At 44.2% G+C, this 14,723-nt stretch overlaps 1 protein-coding gene across 3 annotated transcripts in view; it reads left to right on the top strand.

The window, feature by feature from the left end:
* Nucleotides 1-14,723, top strand: part of GNAL (G protein subunit alpha L) — a 199,485-nt gene that overhangs the window by 141,307 nt on the left and 43,455 nt on the right. For all 3 annotated transcript variants that reach the window (XM_050767384.1, XM_050767386.1, XM_050767385.1), the window contains exon 5: nt 2,837-2,934. In XM_050767384.1, coding sequence (XP_050623341.1) covers nt 2,837-2,934 — 98 coding nt within the window. The remainder of the gene's footprint in view (nt 1-2,836; nt 2,935-14,723) is intronic.

Genomic DNA, 14,723 nt, shown 5'->3' with positions numbered 1-14,723 from the left:
GCTGAGGGCAGAGGATCACTTGAGCCCAGGAGTTGGAGACCAGCTTGGGCAGCATGGTAAAACCCCGTCTCTAGGAAAATACAAAAATTAGCCGGGCGTGGTGGCACGCGCCTGTAGTCCTAGCTACTTGGGAGGCTGAGGCAGGAGGATTGCTTGAGCCCAGGAGGTCGAGGCTGCAGTGAACCGAGATTGCACCACTGCACTCCAGCTTGCGAGACGGGCAGAGTGAGACCACGTCTCAAAAAATAAAAATTAAAAATAAAAAAGATCAATTTCTCAACCCCCTCACTGACCTCTAGCCACATGCCTGTTAGCTCTGGGGTCAGCACCGTGTGGGGCTTACTTCCATGGCTGGTTGGGTAGTAGGGTGACCACACGACCGCACCCCACGCGGTTTGGAGCCCTTTCCGCCCTGCAGGGCCTGGAGCAATATTGTTTTTCTTTTTTTTTTTGGCCAAGTTTAGATTAATTACTCCAGTCTTGGTCGTTTTTTAAATTGCATTTGGAAACCTATTATAGTGAATAATTATTATGTGAACCTTTTTAAAATCTGGTATCTATGGTTCCTGTGTTTGAGTAAATCCAGTTAAATTTGTTTTCATGTAGCGTGAGTCTATAGTTTTTGTATCTTATGCGTCTGTCGTGTCCAGAGAAATCAGGTACCCAGAGCTGGCAACTGGAAGATCCATCACCATGAGGCAGCGGTGTCACTGTCTCCATGGCCATCTTGATAACGGCATAATGCAGGATTGAACTTTACACGTGTGTGTGTGAAGTGTAAGTGTATGGACTTGGATGGCTCTTCGAAGGAAATTTTTTAAGGAAGCCTACAGACTCCCTTACTGGGTTAATGGGAGCATCAGAGGAAGATTCCAGAAGGAAACGTAAACCTAGGGAAACAAGATGATAACTGAGAGGTTTAGCCACCCCCTTCAGGGGGAGAATGTCTCTTTTTTTGTCAGCTGGGAACCATTTGGGTTTGTCGATAATGGTGACGGACAGATAGAGATATAGACTATGCCATAACTTACAAGATCGTCCCTGAGACTGTGAAATCAGAATTGGGTTTTCTGAACGCTAATAAAGCCTACACTCTGGATGTCTCACTTCTACTCCCCTTCTAAGGATGTGTACCTAATTTTGTATTCATCGTTTTGCATCTCTTTTTTCAAAGAGAGCCTTCCAAATTGTGAGCATTAAACCCCTCACAGTGCTTGGATCCACCTTTGTATGGAATTGTGAGTCGTTAAGAAAAAGTGCTAGGGCCGGGCGCGGTGGCTCAAGCCTGTAATCCCAGCACTTTGGGAGGCCGAGACGGGCGGATCACGAGGTCAGGAGATCGAGACCATCCTGGCTAACACGGTGAAACCCCATCTCTACTAAAAAAAAATACAAAAAAACTAGCCGGCCGAGATGGCGGGCGCCTGTAGTCCCAGCTACTCGGGAGGCTGAGGCAGGAGAATGGCGTAAACCCGGGAGGCGGAGCTTGCAGTGAGCTGAGATCCGGCCACTACACTCCAGCCTGGGCGACAGAGCGAGACTCCGTCTCAAAAAAAAAAAAAAAAGAAAGAAAAAGTGCTAGTCCTTCTGTTTTTCCTGCAAAGAATCTGTGTTGATTCCTAGAAATGTGTCAGCTGATAAGCATGAAGGAGGAGTCCCTGGGACAGGCCATGGAGCCTGAGAACCCTGAAGATCAAAGGCAGGCAAATAACGGCCGTGGGCAGGGTGTGAATGTCCCCACAAAGTGTTTTGTGAACACTAACAGAACTTCTTTTGTGTTTAGCTACTAATGTAGTCATTTGGGTCCATCGCCCTTTTGGGTAATATTACCAATATGAATTCATAAGCCCTTCATTTACTTTTGAGATGAAAAATGTTATTTCGGAGCGTCTTGCTTGCCATAATAGTAGGTGAAGTTGAGCACAGTGACCTCATGGCTCTGAAATGAACGAAAAATCACAATTCACACTTAACTCCTAGTTTTTTTTTTAAATGAAAAAAGAAATAAATTATCATCCCCAAAGTGTGTGGTTTTTAAAGTTCCTTTTTTATGTACCTAATACATCTGGGCCAAATTTTAATCCATGTACTCAACCATGTCCATTCGTAATCATAACTCACATAGAAAACGTAAAAGACAGAAGCTAAGACAAAACTTGTCCTTATAATATGCATTTTTTTCATGACTGAGATGGCAGTTCAACGAGTTAAGTTACTGAATACTAAATACTTTAGAATTATGCTGTTAAGTGTATTTATAGTTAATGTATGGTATTAACTTTGACATAATTTGCATTTTGGGGGACTTTCCAGAATGATAAAACTATTTTGAGCCAGGTGCAGTGGCTCACGCCTGTAATCCCAACACTTTGGGAGGCTGAGGCGGGTGAATCACTTGAGGTCAGGAGTTCGAGACCAGCCTGGCCAACATGGTGAAGCCCCATCTCTACTAAAGATACAAAAATTAACCAGTCACAGTGGCATGCGCCTATAATCCCAACTTCTCAGGAGGCTGAGGCAGGAGAGTTGCTTAAACCTGGGAGGCAGAGGTTGCGGTGAGCCAAGATCGCGCCACTGCACTCCAGCCTGGGTGACAGAGCGAGACCCTGTCTGAAGAAAAAAAAAAATATTTTGCAATTTGACTTGAGTAATGATAACATGCATGCATTTTTTAATCACACTAAACATAGAGTTGGTACATTTTACTATGTAAACTTCCATAAGGAAAATCTGAATGCTACTTGCAAAAGAAAGTTTTTGCGGTTTCTTTTTCCTTTTAACTTTTTAAAAGGTGATTACACATTTTTTTTTAATTTGTAACTCTTTTAAACTTTAGGAATTCTTTGACCATGTGAAAAAACTTTGGGACGATGAAGGAGTGAAGGCATGCTTTGAGAGATCCAATGAATACCAGCTGATTGACTGTGCACAATAGTAAGTTGTGTCCTGTACAAGTTACAGGGCCCTTTGAAGAATATGATTGCATGAGTGATTATGCTGCCTTCTCAGTACTTCTGAAGTTTCTTGCGTGCAAGGAATGAATAATTAACCGTTTATGACAGAAATCAACTTTTAAAATGAGACATGTTTAGTAGATGGAAAATTGAAAATCCAGTGAGAATCAACATTTCTGAGAACCCGAAAGTTTTGTTTATTTTGTCCTGATTGTTGTTTTCAGTTCTCTTCATTTTTTGACTTTTATGTAGAGCTATATGCATATTGGTAAGTTAAAGTGAACTTACATAGTTATTGTTATGTTTTGATTTTGGAGCAGGGGCCTCAAATTAAATTTTAAAATAATACGAACCTTGTGATCAAGGCCAGGCTCTTAAAGTAATGTGATCATTCTGTACACATTAGAAGTATACCAGAAAGCCGGGCCCCGTGGCTCACACCTGTAATCGCAGCACTTTGGGAGGCCAAGGCAGGTGGATCATCTGAGGTCAGGAATTCGAGACCAGCCTGGCCAACATGGTGAAACCCCGTCTCTACTAAAAATACAAAAAATTAGCTAGGCGTGGTGGTGGGTGCCTGTAATCCCAGCTACTCGGGAGGCTGAGGCAGGACAATCACTTGAACCTGGGAGGCGGAGGTTGCAGTGAGCCAAGATTGCACCATTACACTCCAGCCTGGGCAACAGAGTGAGACTCTATCTCAAAAAAAAAAAAAAAAGGAAAAGGATACTGGTGCCAGGGCTGGTTCATTGTTTTTCCCTGAAACACTTACTTTTCCATTTCGTTTTGCTGTGTTAGATATATTCTATTACTATTAGAAAATAATGGTCCCTAGAACAATGTGAAATTATTAAGAAGTTCTAGATACGTTTGCTGTTTTGATAATTAAAAATTGTATTTCACTAGTTGTTTTATGTAACTCTGTGGATAGCAAGAAATGAAATATTTTCCATTTTAAATCTCTAAACTCTAAAAATTCATAGACATGGAAGAGATTCCATAGCATAAAATCTGGGAATTCAGTGTCTGGAACCAGTCAGTGGAGCTGCATTGTGAATGTTTATTTCCAGGAGGGAGTGGTTGTGTTGGCCCAAGCTCCTGCTTCCTAGGTTCTAGAACGTCCAGTCACCATCCCCCCATGGGATGGGTCTGAAGCACCCAGCAAAGCCCAGAGATCCAGGCTCCAAGGGGCCCATGGCAAGGGCCAGAGGAGGAGGAGGAGGAGGAGAAGACACTAAACATGGGTGGGGAAAGGAAGAGTGGCCATAAAGAAGTGAGGGAGGTCAGTGGGGTCAGACACCCCCAGGGCTGCTGAAGACCACAGCAAGGAACTTGGGTCATCTTTCAGCTACAGCGACCTGCCATCCCAGCCATCGGCTCCAAGCGTGAGGTTGTCAGGGAGAATAGAATGCAGAAGGCGGAGACCCTGTGAGGTGCCTTGGGTTGGGCCAGGGTAGCCATACAGGTGAGTGCTGGACGCTGAAGGGGCAGAACTAGCTGGTGGACTTAATGAGGGAGGTGGAGGAAAGAAATCCAGGAGGGAACAGGGTGAACCACTGTGCCATTTACTGCAATGGGGACATCTAGGAGACTTAGGGAAGAGATCCAGCTCTGCTTTGGAGAAGCTGAGTTTGAGATGCCAAATGGAGAGCCATGTGGAGACATCAAGCAGTCAGTCTGTTGTCGGAGTCTGGAGCTCGGAAGAGAGGCAGATGGCCCCGGTGTACCGGTCATCCGCTGCTGACGGTATGCAGAGCCTGGGAATGCAGAGCACACGAGGAGTGCCCACAGAGAGGAGAGGGCCCTGGGCCTGAGAAAGTTCAGCTTCAGATGAGGAAGAGCCTCACAGCACATCTAGAAGAGAGGGAGTGCCCAGCAGAGGGCCCGGTCGTCCAGGCCAGACGGTGGAGAGACCCGGAAGGAGGAGGGCTGATGCTCCTAGTAAGATGGTACTTAACCTCCTTCTTACCTTGTCCAAGGACAGGACGTCCCACGTTCGGTCTGCTGGCATGTGGTGAGCGCGCTTGGCAAGGCAAAGCATAGTAAAGCATCAAGAATGGAGCGTACACCTGCTGCAAACACTCTCAGAGGACCATAGAAAGGGTTAGCTACCTCCTTATACGCTTCTTAAAGAAAGTATTTACTCATGAAAAGTTTTAATTACTGAAAAAAGTATTTAAAATGTCCTGGCCGGGCGCAGTGGCTCATGCCTGTAATCCCAGCACTTTGGGAGGCCGAGGAGGGTGGATCACCTGAGTTCAGGAGTTCAAGACCGGCCTGGCCAACATGGTGAATACCTCATCTCTACTAAAAATACAGAAATTAGCTGGGTGTGGTGCTGGTCACTTGTAATCCCAGCTACTCGGGAGGCTGAAGCAGGAGAATCGCTTAAACCCGGGAGGCGGAGGTGGCAGCAAGCCGAGATCGCACACCTGTACTCCAGCCTGAGTGACAGAGCAAGGCTCGTCTCAAAAAAATAAAAATTTAAAAATTTAAAATGTCCTATTTCCTGCCATGCACGACAAGTCCTTCAAGATTCTCCCTAAATAATGTTTTTAAATTGGCCCCGCCCTTTCGTTTACGTTTGTGACTACAGTTCTGTGGTTGCTCTCATGTTATTCGGTTGCATTTGGCTCGGATGTGGGAGTTTGGAAAGGCTCTCAGTGGAACACCAATGCAGGCTGAGCAGCCCTGGGAGGACTGCAGGTGCTGAAAAGGACTTTTATCTTTTCCTCTTACTCTCACTCGCTCTTTCTGCAATATTTCAATCGTTAAATAGTCACTTAAGGCACAACAGAAGCTGGGCATGGTGGCAAATGCCTGTGGTCCCAGCTGCTGAGGAGGCTGAGCTGGGAGGATCTCTTGAGCCCAGGAGTTCAAGGCTGCCATGAGCTATCATTGTGCCACACACTGCAGCCTGGGCAACAGAGAGAGACCCTGTCTCAAAAATAAAAAGACACAACAGAATTGTATGTTCAACTCACAGTGCTTTAGGAGTGGGAAGAATATACCAGGAAAATGCTAGCAACTGGAATTTCTAAAGCAGTTCTTAATAATGTTAAAATTCATACACCGCTGCATTTGAAGTTGTTGTGGAATATGCATTCTGTCACCCTTTTTCAGTATTTCAGTATTTATGGACAAAGACTGGCCTTGGAGAACACCACAGTTCTGTTCAATGTCACATTAGAAATTTATCTGTTGTAAAAAAAAAAAAAATGGACAAGTTATTCCCGCATCACCATAGTGATATAATTAATAATTTGATTTAAAATAGAATATGGGAAAATAAATCATGGAAAAAGAAATGGTGTGAACTTGACAATAGGGAGATCAGAATTCAGATTCTGGCCCCACCCCCGACCACTGTGTGAGAGTTTGGGCAAATTACTTTTATGGGAAAATTGAAAATTAACAGGATCTATTCTTATACAGTTGTGGGATTAAATAAGTAGACATCCAAAGTCCTCAAAATAGTGCCTGGCACTTAGGAAGCACTAGGTTAGTGTTCTCTCTTGCTAGAATGTGACTGATAAAGAAACTGACACCCAGAGAGGTGCCTACGATCACAGTTTCCCAGGAACAGATGAGACCACAGCCAAAATCTGCTATTTCTTTTAGATTTATTCTTTCAAATGACAGAAAGCCACAGATAAAAACTGCCTTGTGAGCGAGGCCCCAGGGCCTCAGGCCAAGACTCCCTTCCAGGCTTGTCAGGAATAAAACACCTTTAGCCAAAGCCTCTGTTCCAGCTTTCTGAACCCTGGGCCTGACAGAATTACAGAAACCAGTTCCCCCTTGAGGCCTCACTATCCTAGGCTAATTGTAACTTCTCCAATTTAGCTTGTTTCACCCATTTTAATACATATGGGAATCATGTTGGAGCAATAACCTTTGCATCCTAATAACTATCTTGTTTTTCCTCTAGGGTCAGATTCTGGGATTGAGGGATGAGGGATTTCAAAAACAAGTGACATTTCAGTAAATCTGTTAGACCAATGTAGGACTGCCAAATTTTTTTACTTTGCCAAATAAGATGTTAGAAAAACTATAGGCTGCTTCCATCTCCCACCACCGTCACTTCATAAAATAAAGGACATTTGGAAACAGGCCAATAACAGGATGTGACTCAGAGTGCAGTCCTCGGACCACGAGACTGTGTGTATTGTTCAGCCCACTAGGTTTTGAATTCTCCAGGGAATGTGTCTTATTCATATTTAAATGCCCAGCTCCTAGGTGGGTGTTCTTGTATAAAGTCAATGCTCAGTCAATAGGCGCGGTAGCTCACGCCTGTAATCCCAGCACTTTGGGAGGCCGAGGTGGGTGGATCACTTGAGGTCAGGAATTCGAGACCAACCTGACAAACATGGTGAAACCCCGTCTCTACTAAAAATACAAAAATTAGCTGGGCATGGTGGTGCACACCTGTAATTCCAGCTACTCAGGAGGCTGAGGCAGGAGAATTGCTTGAACCCAGGAGGTGGAGGTTGCAGTGAGCAGAAGTCACTGCACTCCATCGTGGGCAAAAGAGCAAGACTCTGTCTCAAAAAATAAATAAATACATAAAGTCAGTGCTCAGTCGGTGCTGTCTGAAATGCATGAGTTGGCCAAAGAAGAGCTGGTATTTGATGTGTTATTGACGGGAAAAGCCAACCCTTGACTCCTTGACGGGTCCACACACACTCGCCTTTCCCCATGCTGTGATTGCCACTATTCCTGCATGTTTTCCATTTTCTTTATACCTGAACTGCTCTTGGGAAAGCTCTGACTTAAATCTTGGTGTGACACTAAGTCACTGTGTTACCTTGCTCAACAGAATTGCATCTTTCTTTCTTTTTTTTTTTTTTTTCTGAGACGGAGTTTCGCTCTTGTTGCCCAGGCTGGAGTTCAATGGCACAATCTTGGCTCACTGCAACCTCCACCTCCCGGGTTCAAGCGATTCTCCTGCCTCAGCCTCAGAATTGCATCTTGAACCCTAGTGCTTATGAAGAAGGTAATAATTCTAAGACCTCTTAAAGTCGTTTCTTCCATGGCAGGAGTCATGGGAGTCTTCTGGGCTTCTCAGTGATGCTCAAATTGTTAGGGCCTCAGGAGGCCAAGCTGCCAATTAAGAGAATCCAGGAGTTCCTCCAAAGGTTCAACATTGAAATACCCAGGAATCCCACTCCTAGGTGTAAACCCAAGAGAATTAAAAACATACCTCCACACAAAAACTGGTAGATGGATGTTCATAGCAATATTTGTCATCATAACTAAAAGGCGAAAACAACCCAAATGTTCATCAAATGAAGAATGTATAGACAAAATGTGATTACATCCACACAGTGGAATATTACTCGGCAATGAAAAGGAATAAAGTACTGACACATGCTACAACATGGATGAACCTTGAAAACATCACACTAAGTGAAAGAAATAAGACACAAAAAAGACACATATTATATGATTACATGTGTGTGAAATGACCAGAATAGGTAAATCTACAGAGACAGAAGTCAAGTAGTGGTTTCTGGGGGCTGGGGAGAGGGGGGACTTAAGAGTGACTGCTAATGGATGGAGGGTTTCTCTTTGGGATAATGAGTAAGTTCTGGAATTGGATAGTGGTGATGGTTGCACAGTTTTGTGGATATATTGAAACCACAGAATTGCATACATCAAAATGATGAGTTTTGTCTTATTTGAAATTATATGTTATTAAAAAAAAACGACGAGAGAGGGAAGAATCCAGGGCAGGAAAAGCAATGGGAGCTCGGTGGTCAGGCCTGGCCATGGGCACGGTCTAGTGGAGGACTTATGTGAAGACAGAGATGCTGCCTCATCCTTTAGGCCTCCTTGGTGAGTCAGGGGTCCTCTTCTGAAGTCCAGGTTAAGGTCTGAATATGGGTTTATAAGGCCTGCTTCTTCATACTTGGCCCACCGAAAACATGTGACCCCACACACTCTCTCCAAACCTGCAAATGTGTGTGTGGATAAGGACCTCTAAAACTGTAAAGCACCCATGGCATAAAAAAGTCTAAGGCTGTGAAGATCTGTGTTGTGCTGCTGGGCATGCAAGGAATGGAAACTTACTAAGTGACTTCAAGAAAAGGGGTTTTTCTTTCCTGAGGATCTGGAAGCTGGTATTGAGCCAGAGGCCCTATGAGGAAAAGTATTCTGTTCTTGCCTTCAGGCGTTTCAACTTTGTCATCCCTGTTTACTCCACTCGTCCCTTGTCCACTGCGTAACGTGCAGGTGAATTCCAGAGGGAGCAGGGGAGATGGGTTTTGCTAAGGCCAGGCCAATTCCTACCTAGCCTTGTGCCCTCGAACAGGCCCACTGGCCAGTTGCTGGGGCTCACTTGACCCAGTCGGTGGCCGTTTGTGTCCCTGAGCAGGTGCTGCGGTGAGGCAGAGCCAGCCAGGTGGCACTGACCAGCTGCAGGACTGATGTGATATGAGAATAATTATCATCACTGAGCTTTAAATATTGTGTTTTCTGTAAAAATGAGTGTCCTTGAAGCATTGAGCAAGCTGTGCAAATTACCAGAGATTATATTTTATACTGAATTTTCCAGTTCCTACTGTGAAAATTTAAAAACAACCTCCACTGAATTATCCCTCAAAATGCATTTCCTCTAAGTCCTAATACTAAGTGATTATGTAACCATGGAAACGGTTATTTTGGGAGAAAGAAAATCAGAGAGAATTGGATCTGTAGCATAGCTTTATAAAATCGGACTTTGCTTAATGGAACTTACAACTCCACAGCTCACGGAGTAGGTTCTTAGGCTTAGTGCGACACAGGATAAGCTCCTTTAGGGCTACATCCATTTCAGTCATTGGTTTTTGAATTTTCTAAGGAGAGACACCATCCCAGAAAAAAAGAAAAGAGCAGCGAAAAAAGTCAAGTGATTGTTCTGCTGCAGTCCCAGATCTGTTTTCTGTCACCTTTCAGGAGTTTTCTTGACCCCATTGGCCCTCTTTGGCACTGATTTGATCCTATGACTGTCAAGTCCTGAAATACTCAGCTCTCAGGACAATCTGGAAATTATTAGCACAAATGAAGTTTCAACTTCAAAGTTAAGTTTTTGCAAAAAATGAAAGGAATTGGCCGGGGGCAGTGGCTCACACCCGTAAGCCCAGCACTTTGGGAGGCCTAGGTGGGCAAATCACCTGAGGTCAGAAGTCTGAGACCAGCCTGGCCAACATAGTGAAACCCCATCTCTACTAAAATTACAAAAATTAGCCGGGCGTGGTGGTACATGCGCCTTTAATCCCAGCTACTCGGGAGGCTGAGGCAGGAGAATCGCTTGAATCTGGGAAGTGGAGGTTTCAGTGAGCTGAGACCACGCCACTGCACTCCAGTAGGGGTGACAAGAGTGAAACTCCGTCTCAAAATAAATAAATAAATAAAAATTTTAAAAAATAAGATGAAAGGAATTATAATTTTAAAATATGCATATTACTGTATATACTGTTGAACCTATTAAATGTATAGCAGCCGCCTGGATGTTTATACACGTTCTTCTTACCTCTCATTTTGATCTCTATCTCTAGCCAAATTTATTTCAGATTTTTTTTTTTTTTTTTTTTTTTTTTTTTGAGTCATTCGGTCACCCAGGCTGGGTTGCAGTGGCGTGATCTCCACTCACTGCAACCTCAGCCTCCCAGGTTCAGGAGATTCCCCCGCCTCAGCCTCCCTAGTAGCTGGGATCACAGGGGCCTGCCACCACTCCTGGCTAATTTTTGTATTTTTAGTAGAGATGAGGTTTTACCATATTGGCCGGGCTGGTCTTGAACTCCTGACCCAAGTGATCTGCCCACCGTGGCCTCCCAAAGTGCTGGTGTTGCAGGCATGAGCCACTGCACCCGGCCTCTCAGATTTGCTTCCTAGAGCTACAAAATTGGAAATGTTCCTGCTTATGGGCACTATAATAACATTTACTTTAGCTATGAAAAGTAAACGTAGCAGCAAGGACTAGGTAGGTAGACCAGATGCCTCCGCATGTGGCCATCAGGCCCTGTTACCTGCTTCTTTCGCTCTCCTCTGGGAACCCTTGCCCTGAGGCATCCAGAAGAAAAATTTTAGTGGGATTACCACAGATGTCTTTGTGTGTAAAGACTGTTTTTAAAAAATCTCCGAAAATCTACTTTGAGTAGAGAACTGCAGTGACTTCCCTTTCCTTATCTAACGTAACCCTCGGACTTCCTGTACAGAAAGGACGCCTGGAACAGGATGGGGCTCAGGGCCTGGCCTCTGCCTAGCATGTACATACGTCACAGGAATCTGTGATGACATTCGCCATTCACCGTACAAAATCCTAGATTCATGGCGTGAAAATCAGGACCTTCAAACTGTAGAATAAAAATCACATTTTTGATGCCTTAGAGGTGGATTTTTCAGTATATCTTAGAAATGGAATGCTTTGTCACACGGAACTGTACGGAATGCCAGTAGCAAAGAGGGAAAAGGCGAGTCCCCTGGCTTAGCAGGCAGTGAGGAGCCGGAGCCCTTGTATTCGCTTCTGGCCTGCTGCTCTGTGGCCCCTCTGTTGCCTCCAAATGTGAGGCTCCACAGGGTGCGGTGTAAAAACTGGTGCCAGTTCTCAAAATTCCTACCAGCAGAACCAAATGCAATTTATAGCCAGTGCCAAAGCAAAGTGGTATTTTATTAAAATAAATACATGAAACCAAAGTGAACATTTAATAAAATCAAATTTAGTTTACATATTCACATTTGTAACGTTTACTTACTATAAACAAACCAGAAGATCTCTACGGCTATGTTGGTAAGAGCAAAATTGGAATTCAGTGGTCTTAGATGACGGTTGAGTTTTTCACTAGACTCAACATCCAGCTTATTCCTGCTGGGGAGGGGCGTGTGGGAACATCCTGACATGCGCAGATGAGTTGTTGCAAATGGTAGCAAAAGTGGGGTCTTTTGTTAAGGTTGCCTTGTAATCACAAGAAACATTTAAAGTTAAATGATGTACAAATGTGAAAAGGAGAATCATAAGAAATTTTCTTCTGGCTGGGCACAGTGGCTCACGCCTGTAATTCCAGCACTTTGGGAGGCCAAGGTGGGAGGATCACTTGAGCCCAGGAGTTTGAGACCAGCCTGGGTCTCTAGTATCCACCAAAAAAAAAAAAATGCCTCCAAAAATTGGCAGTGGGGTGGTGTGTACCTGTAGTCCCAGCTACTTGGGTGGTGGAGGATTGCTTGAGCCTTGGAGTTTGAGGCTACAGTGAGCCAAGACCGTGCCACTGCACTCCAGCCAGGACAACAGAGTGAGACCCTGTCTCAAAAAACAAAGAAATTTTCTTCCAAGTTGAATTCTTAACAGGCTCTAACAGCTCTTCACATTCTTTAACACAAATGTGACATCTGATAAACGTTATATTGATAGCGTCGGGTTATGCATTACGTTGTCCCCTGTGAGAACATGACAGTTACTGTGTGAGGAAAGCTTGGGCCCTGCAGGTGAGCCCCAGCTCAAGTGGCCTTGGGTGAAGCAGGGTGTGCATCCTCTGTGCCTCTTAGGGACTTGCTTCTCCCATTAGACTACTCAACAGGTGCTGCATTGTCTACAAAAATGACCAGAACCGCCTTCCAAACAACACCTTTAAAAGAAGTTGAAAATACGTGCATAATATTTTTATAGGAATTTGAGCTACACAGATAGATGCATCTTTTCAAAACTCAGCAGATATACACTTAAGATTTGTGTTTCATTGGACATACATTTTACATTGAAAGAAAAAACCGTGAACAAACATTGATTCTTAGATAACAACCTGTGAGCTGCAGTATTTCGGAGGGAGTGGACTGCTGTCTTCCCTTTTTTTTGAAATACGTCAAAAATAAGATGGGTTGAGGAATGGATAAATGGATAGATCTATGATTTTTTTTAAAGTACAGTAAGACGAAGCTGGGCACAGTGGCGTGTGCCTGTAATTTCAGCTACTCAGGAGGTTGAGGCAGGAGGATCGCTTGAGCCTAGGAGTTCGAGGCCAGCCTGGGCAGTGTAGCAAGAACCTGTCTCTAAAAAGAAATGCCTAAAAGGAGAGTAAAACGAGAATGTCAGAATCTAAATAGTAGGTATTCAAGTATTCACTACAAAATTAATTCTAATTTATTTTATGTTTGAAATTTTTAATAATAAAATGTAGGGGGAATAAAGAAAAATATAGCCAGGCGCGGTGGCTCAAGCCTGTAATCTCAGCACTTTGGGAGGCCGAGACGGGCGGATCACAAGGTCAGGAGATCGAGACCATCCTGGCTAACACGGTGAAACCCCATCTCTACTAAACAATACAAAAACTAGCCGGGCGAGGTGGCGGCGCCTGTAGTTCCAGCTACTCGGGAGGCTGAGGCAGGAGAATGGCGTAAACCCAGGAGGCGGAGCTTGCAGTGAGCTGAGATCTGGCCACTGCACTCCAGTCTGGGCGACAGAGCGAGACTCCATCTCAAAAAAAAAAAAAAAGAAAGAAAGAAAAATACATATGTAAAGCTGTGATCAGAAGCTTACAGAATAATGTTACATAGTAGCACAGGTTAATAAATCAACAGTACCCTACAAATGACAGTGTGAAACGTAAGACACTTGTGTGTGTGTGTGAGGTTTTATCACAATACTTTTGTTTGCTGAATTCTTTGGAACACTTCCAAGGAATCCAGGGGACTCAGGGAAAACCACTAAGTACTGTACTACTATTAACAAAGGTACAGTTTCAGAATTATTGAAGAGGTGTGTCCCACTAGGCAGGTGGCTCACATCTGTAATCCCAGCATGTCGGGAGGCTAAGGCAGGAGTACCGCTTAAGCCCAAGAGTTTGAGACCAGCCTGGGCAACATGTTGAGACCTCGTCTCTACAAATAATTTTTTAAAATTTAGCTGGGTGTAGTGCCACACACCTGTAGTCCCAGCTACTCCAGAGCCTGAGATGGGAGGATTACTTTAGCCTGGGAGTCGAGGCTGCAGTGAGCAATGATCATGCCACCACACTCCAGCTTAAGTGACAGGGTGACGCCCTGTCACAGAAAATAATAATAATAGGCTGGGTGCAATGGCTTATGCCTGTAATCCCAGCACTTTGGGAGGCCGAGGCGGGAGGATCAGCTGAGGTTGGGAGGTCGCAACCAGCCTGACCAACATAGAGAAACTCTGACTCTATTAAAAATACAAAATTAGCCGGGCATGGTGGTGCATGCCTGTAATCCCAGCTACTCAGGAGGCTGAGACAGGAGAATCACTTGAACCCGGGAGGCGGAGGTTATGGTGAGCTGAGATCGCATCATTGCACTCCAGCCTGGGCAACAAGAGCAAAACTCTAAAAATAATAATAATAATAATAATAATAAAATAATAAAGAGATGTGTGCTCTGTATTGCTTAGTACCCAAGCGTAGCTGTGAGACAGCTCATATTTATTGAAACTTGCCATGTGGAGGCACATTTTATGCGCATTAGATGAGGAGCATAGTAATCCTCACACTCACCCAATGAGTTCATTATCTTCATTTTGCAGATGAGGAAGTAAAAGCACATAAGATTACACAAGACTACACAATACTATTACTCGATTGATCCAGGATTTCAAATTTTAAACCTAAAGATTATGAGAGACTGCTTTAGATTAAAAGTTCACCAAGCATTCTGTGAACATCAGATGCATGCTAGACACCACCAGCCACTGAATGACAAAGATGAATGAGGCATGGACCTATGCATTTGAAGAAGGAGATTGCCACAGGGACATCCTTTTTCTCAGATTCTGAAGGAACTCGCATC

This window comes from Macaca thibetana, chromosome 18, assembly GCF_024542745.1.
Source record: "Macaca thibetana thibetana isolate TM-01 chromosome 18, ASM2454274v1, whole genome shotgun sequence".
Lineage (NCBI taxonomy): Eukaryota > Metazoa > Chordata > Mammalia > Primates > Cercopithecidae > Macaca > Macaca thibetana.
The sequence above is the reverse complement of the archived record's forward strand: the minus strand, read 5'-3'. Positions and strand labels throughout refer to the sequence as shown.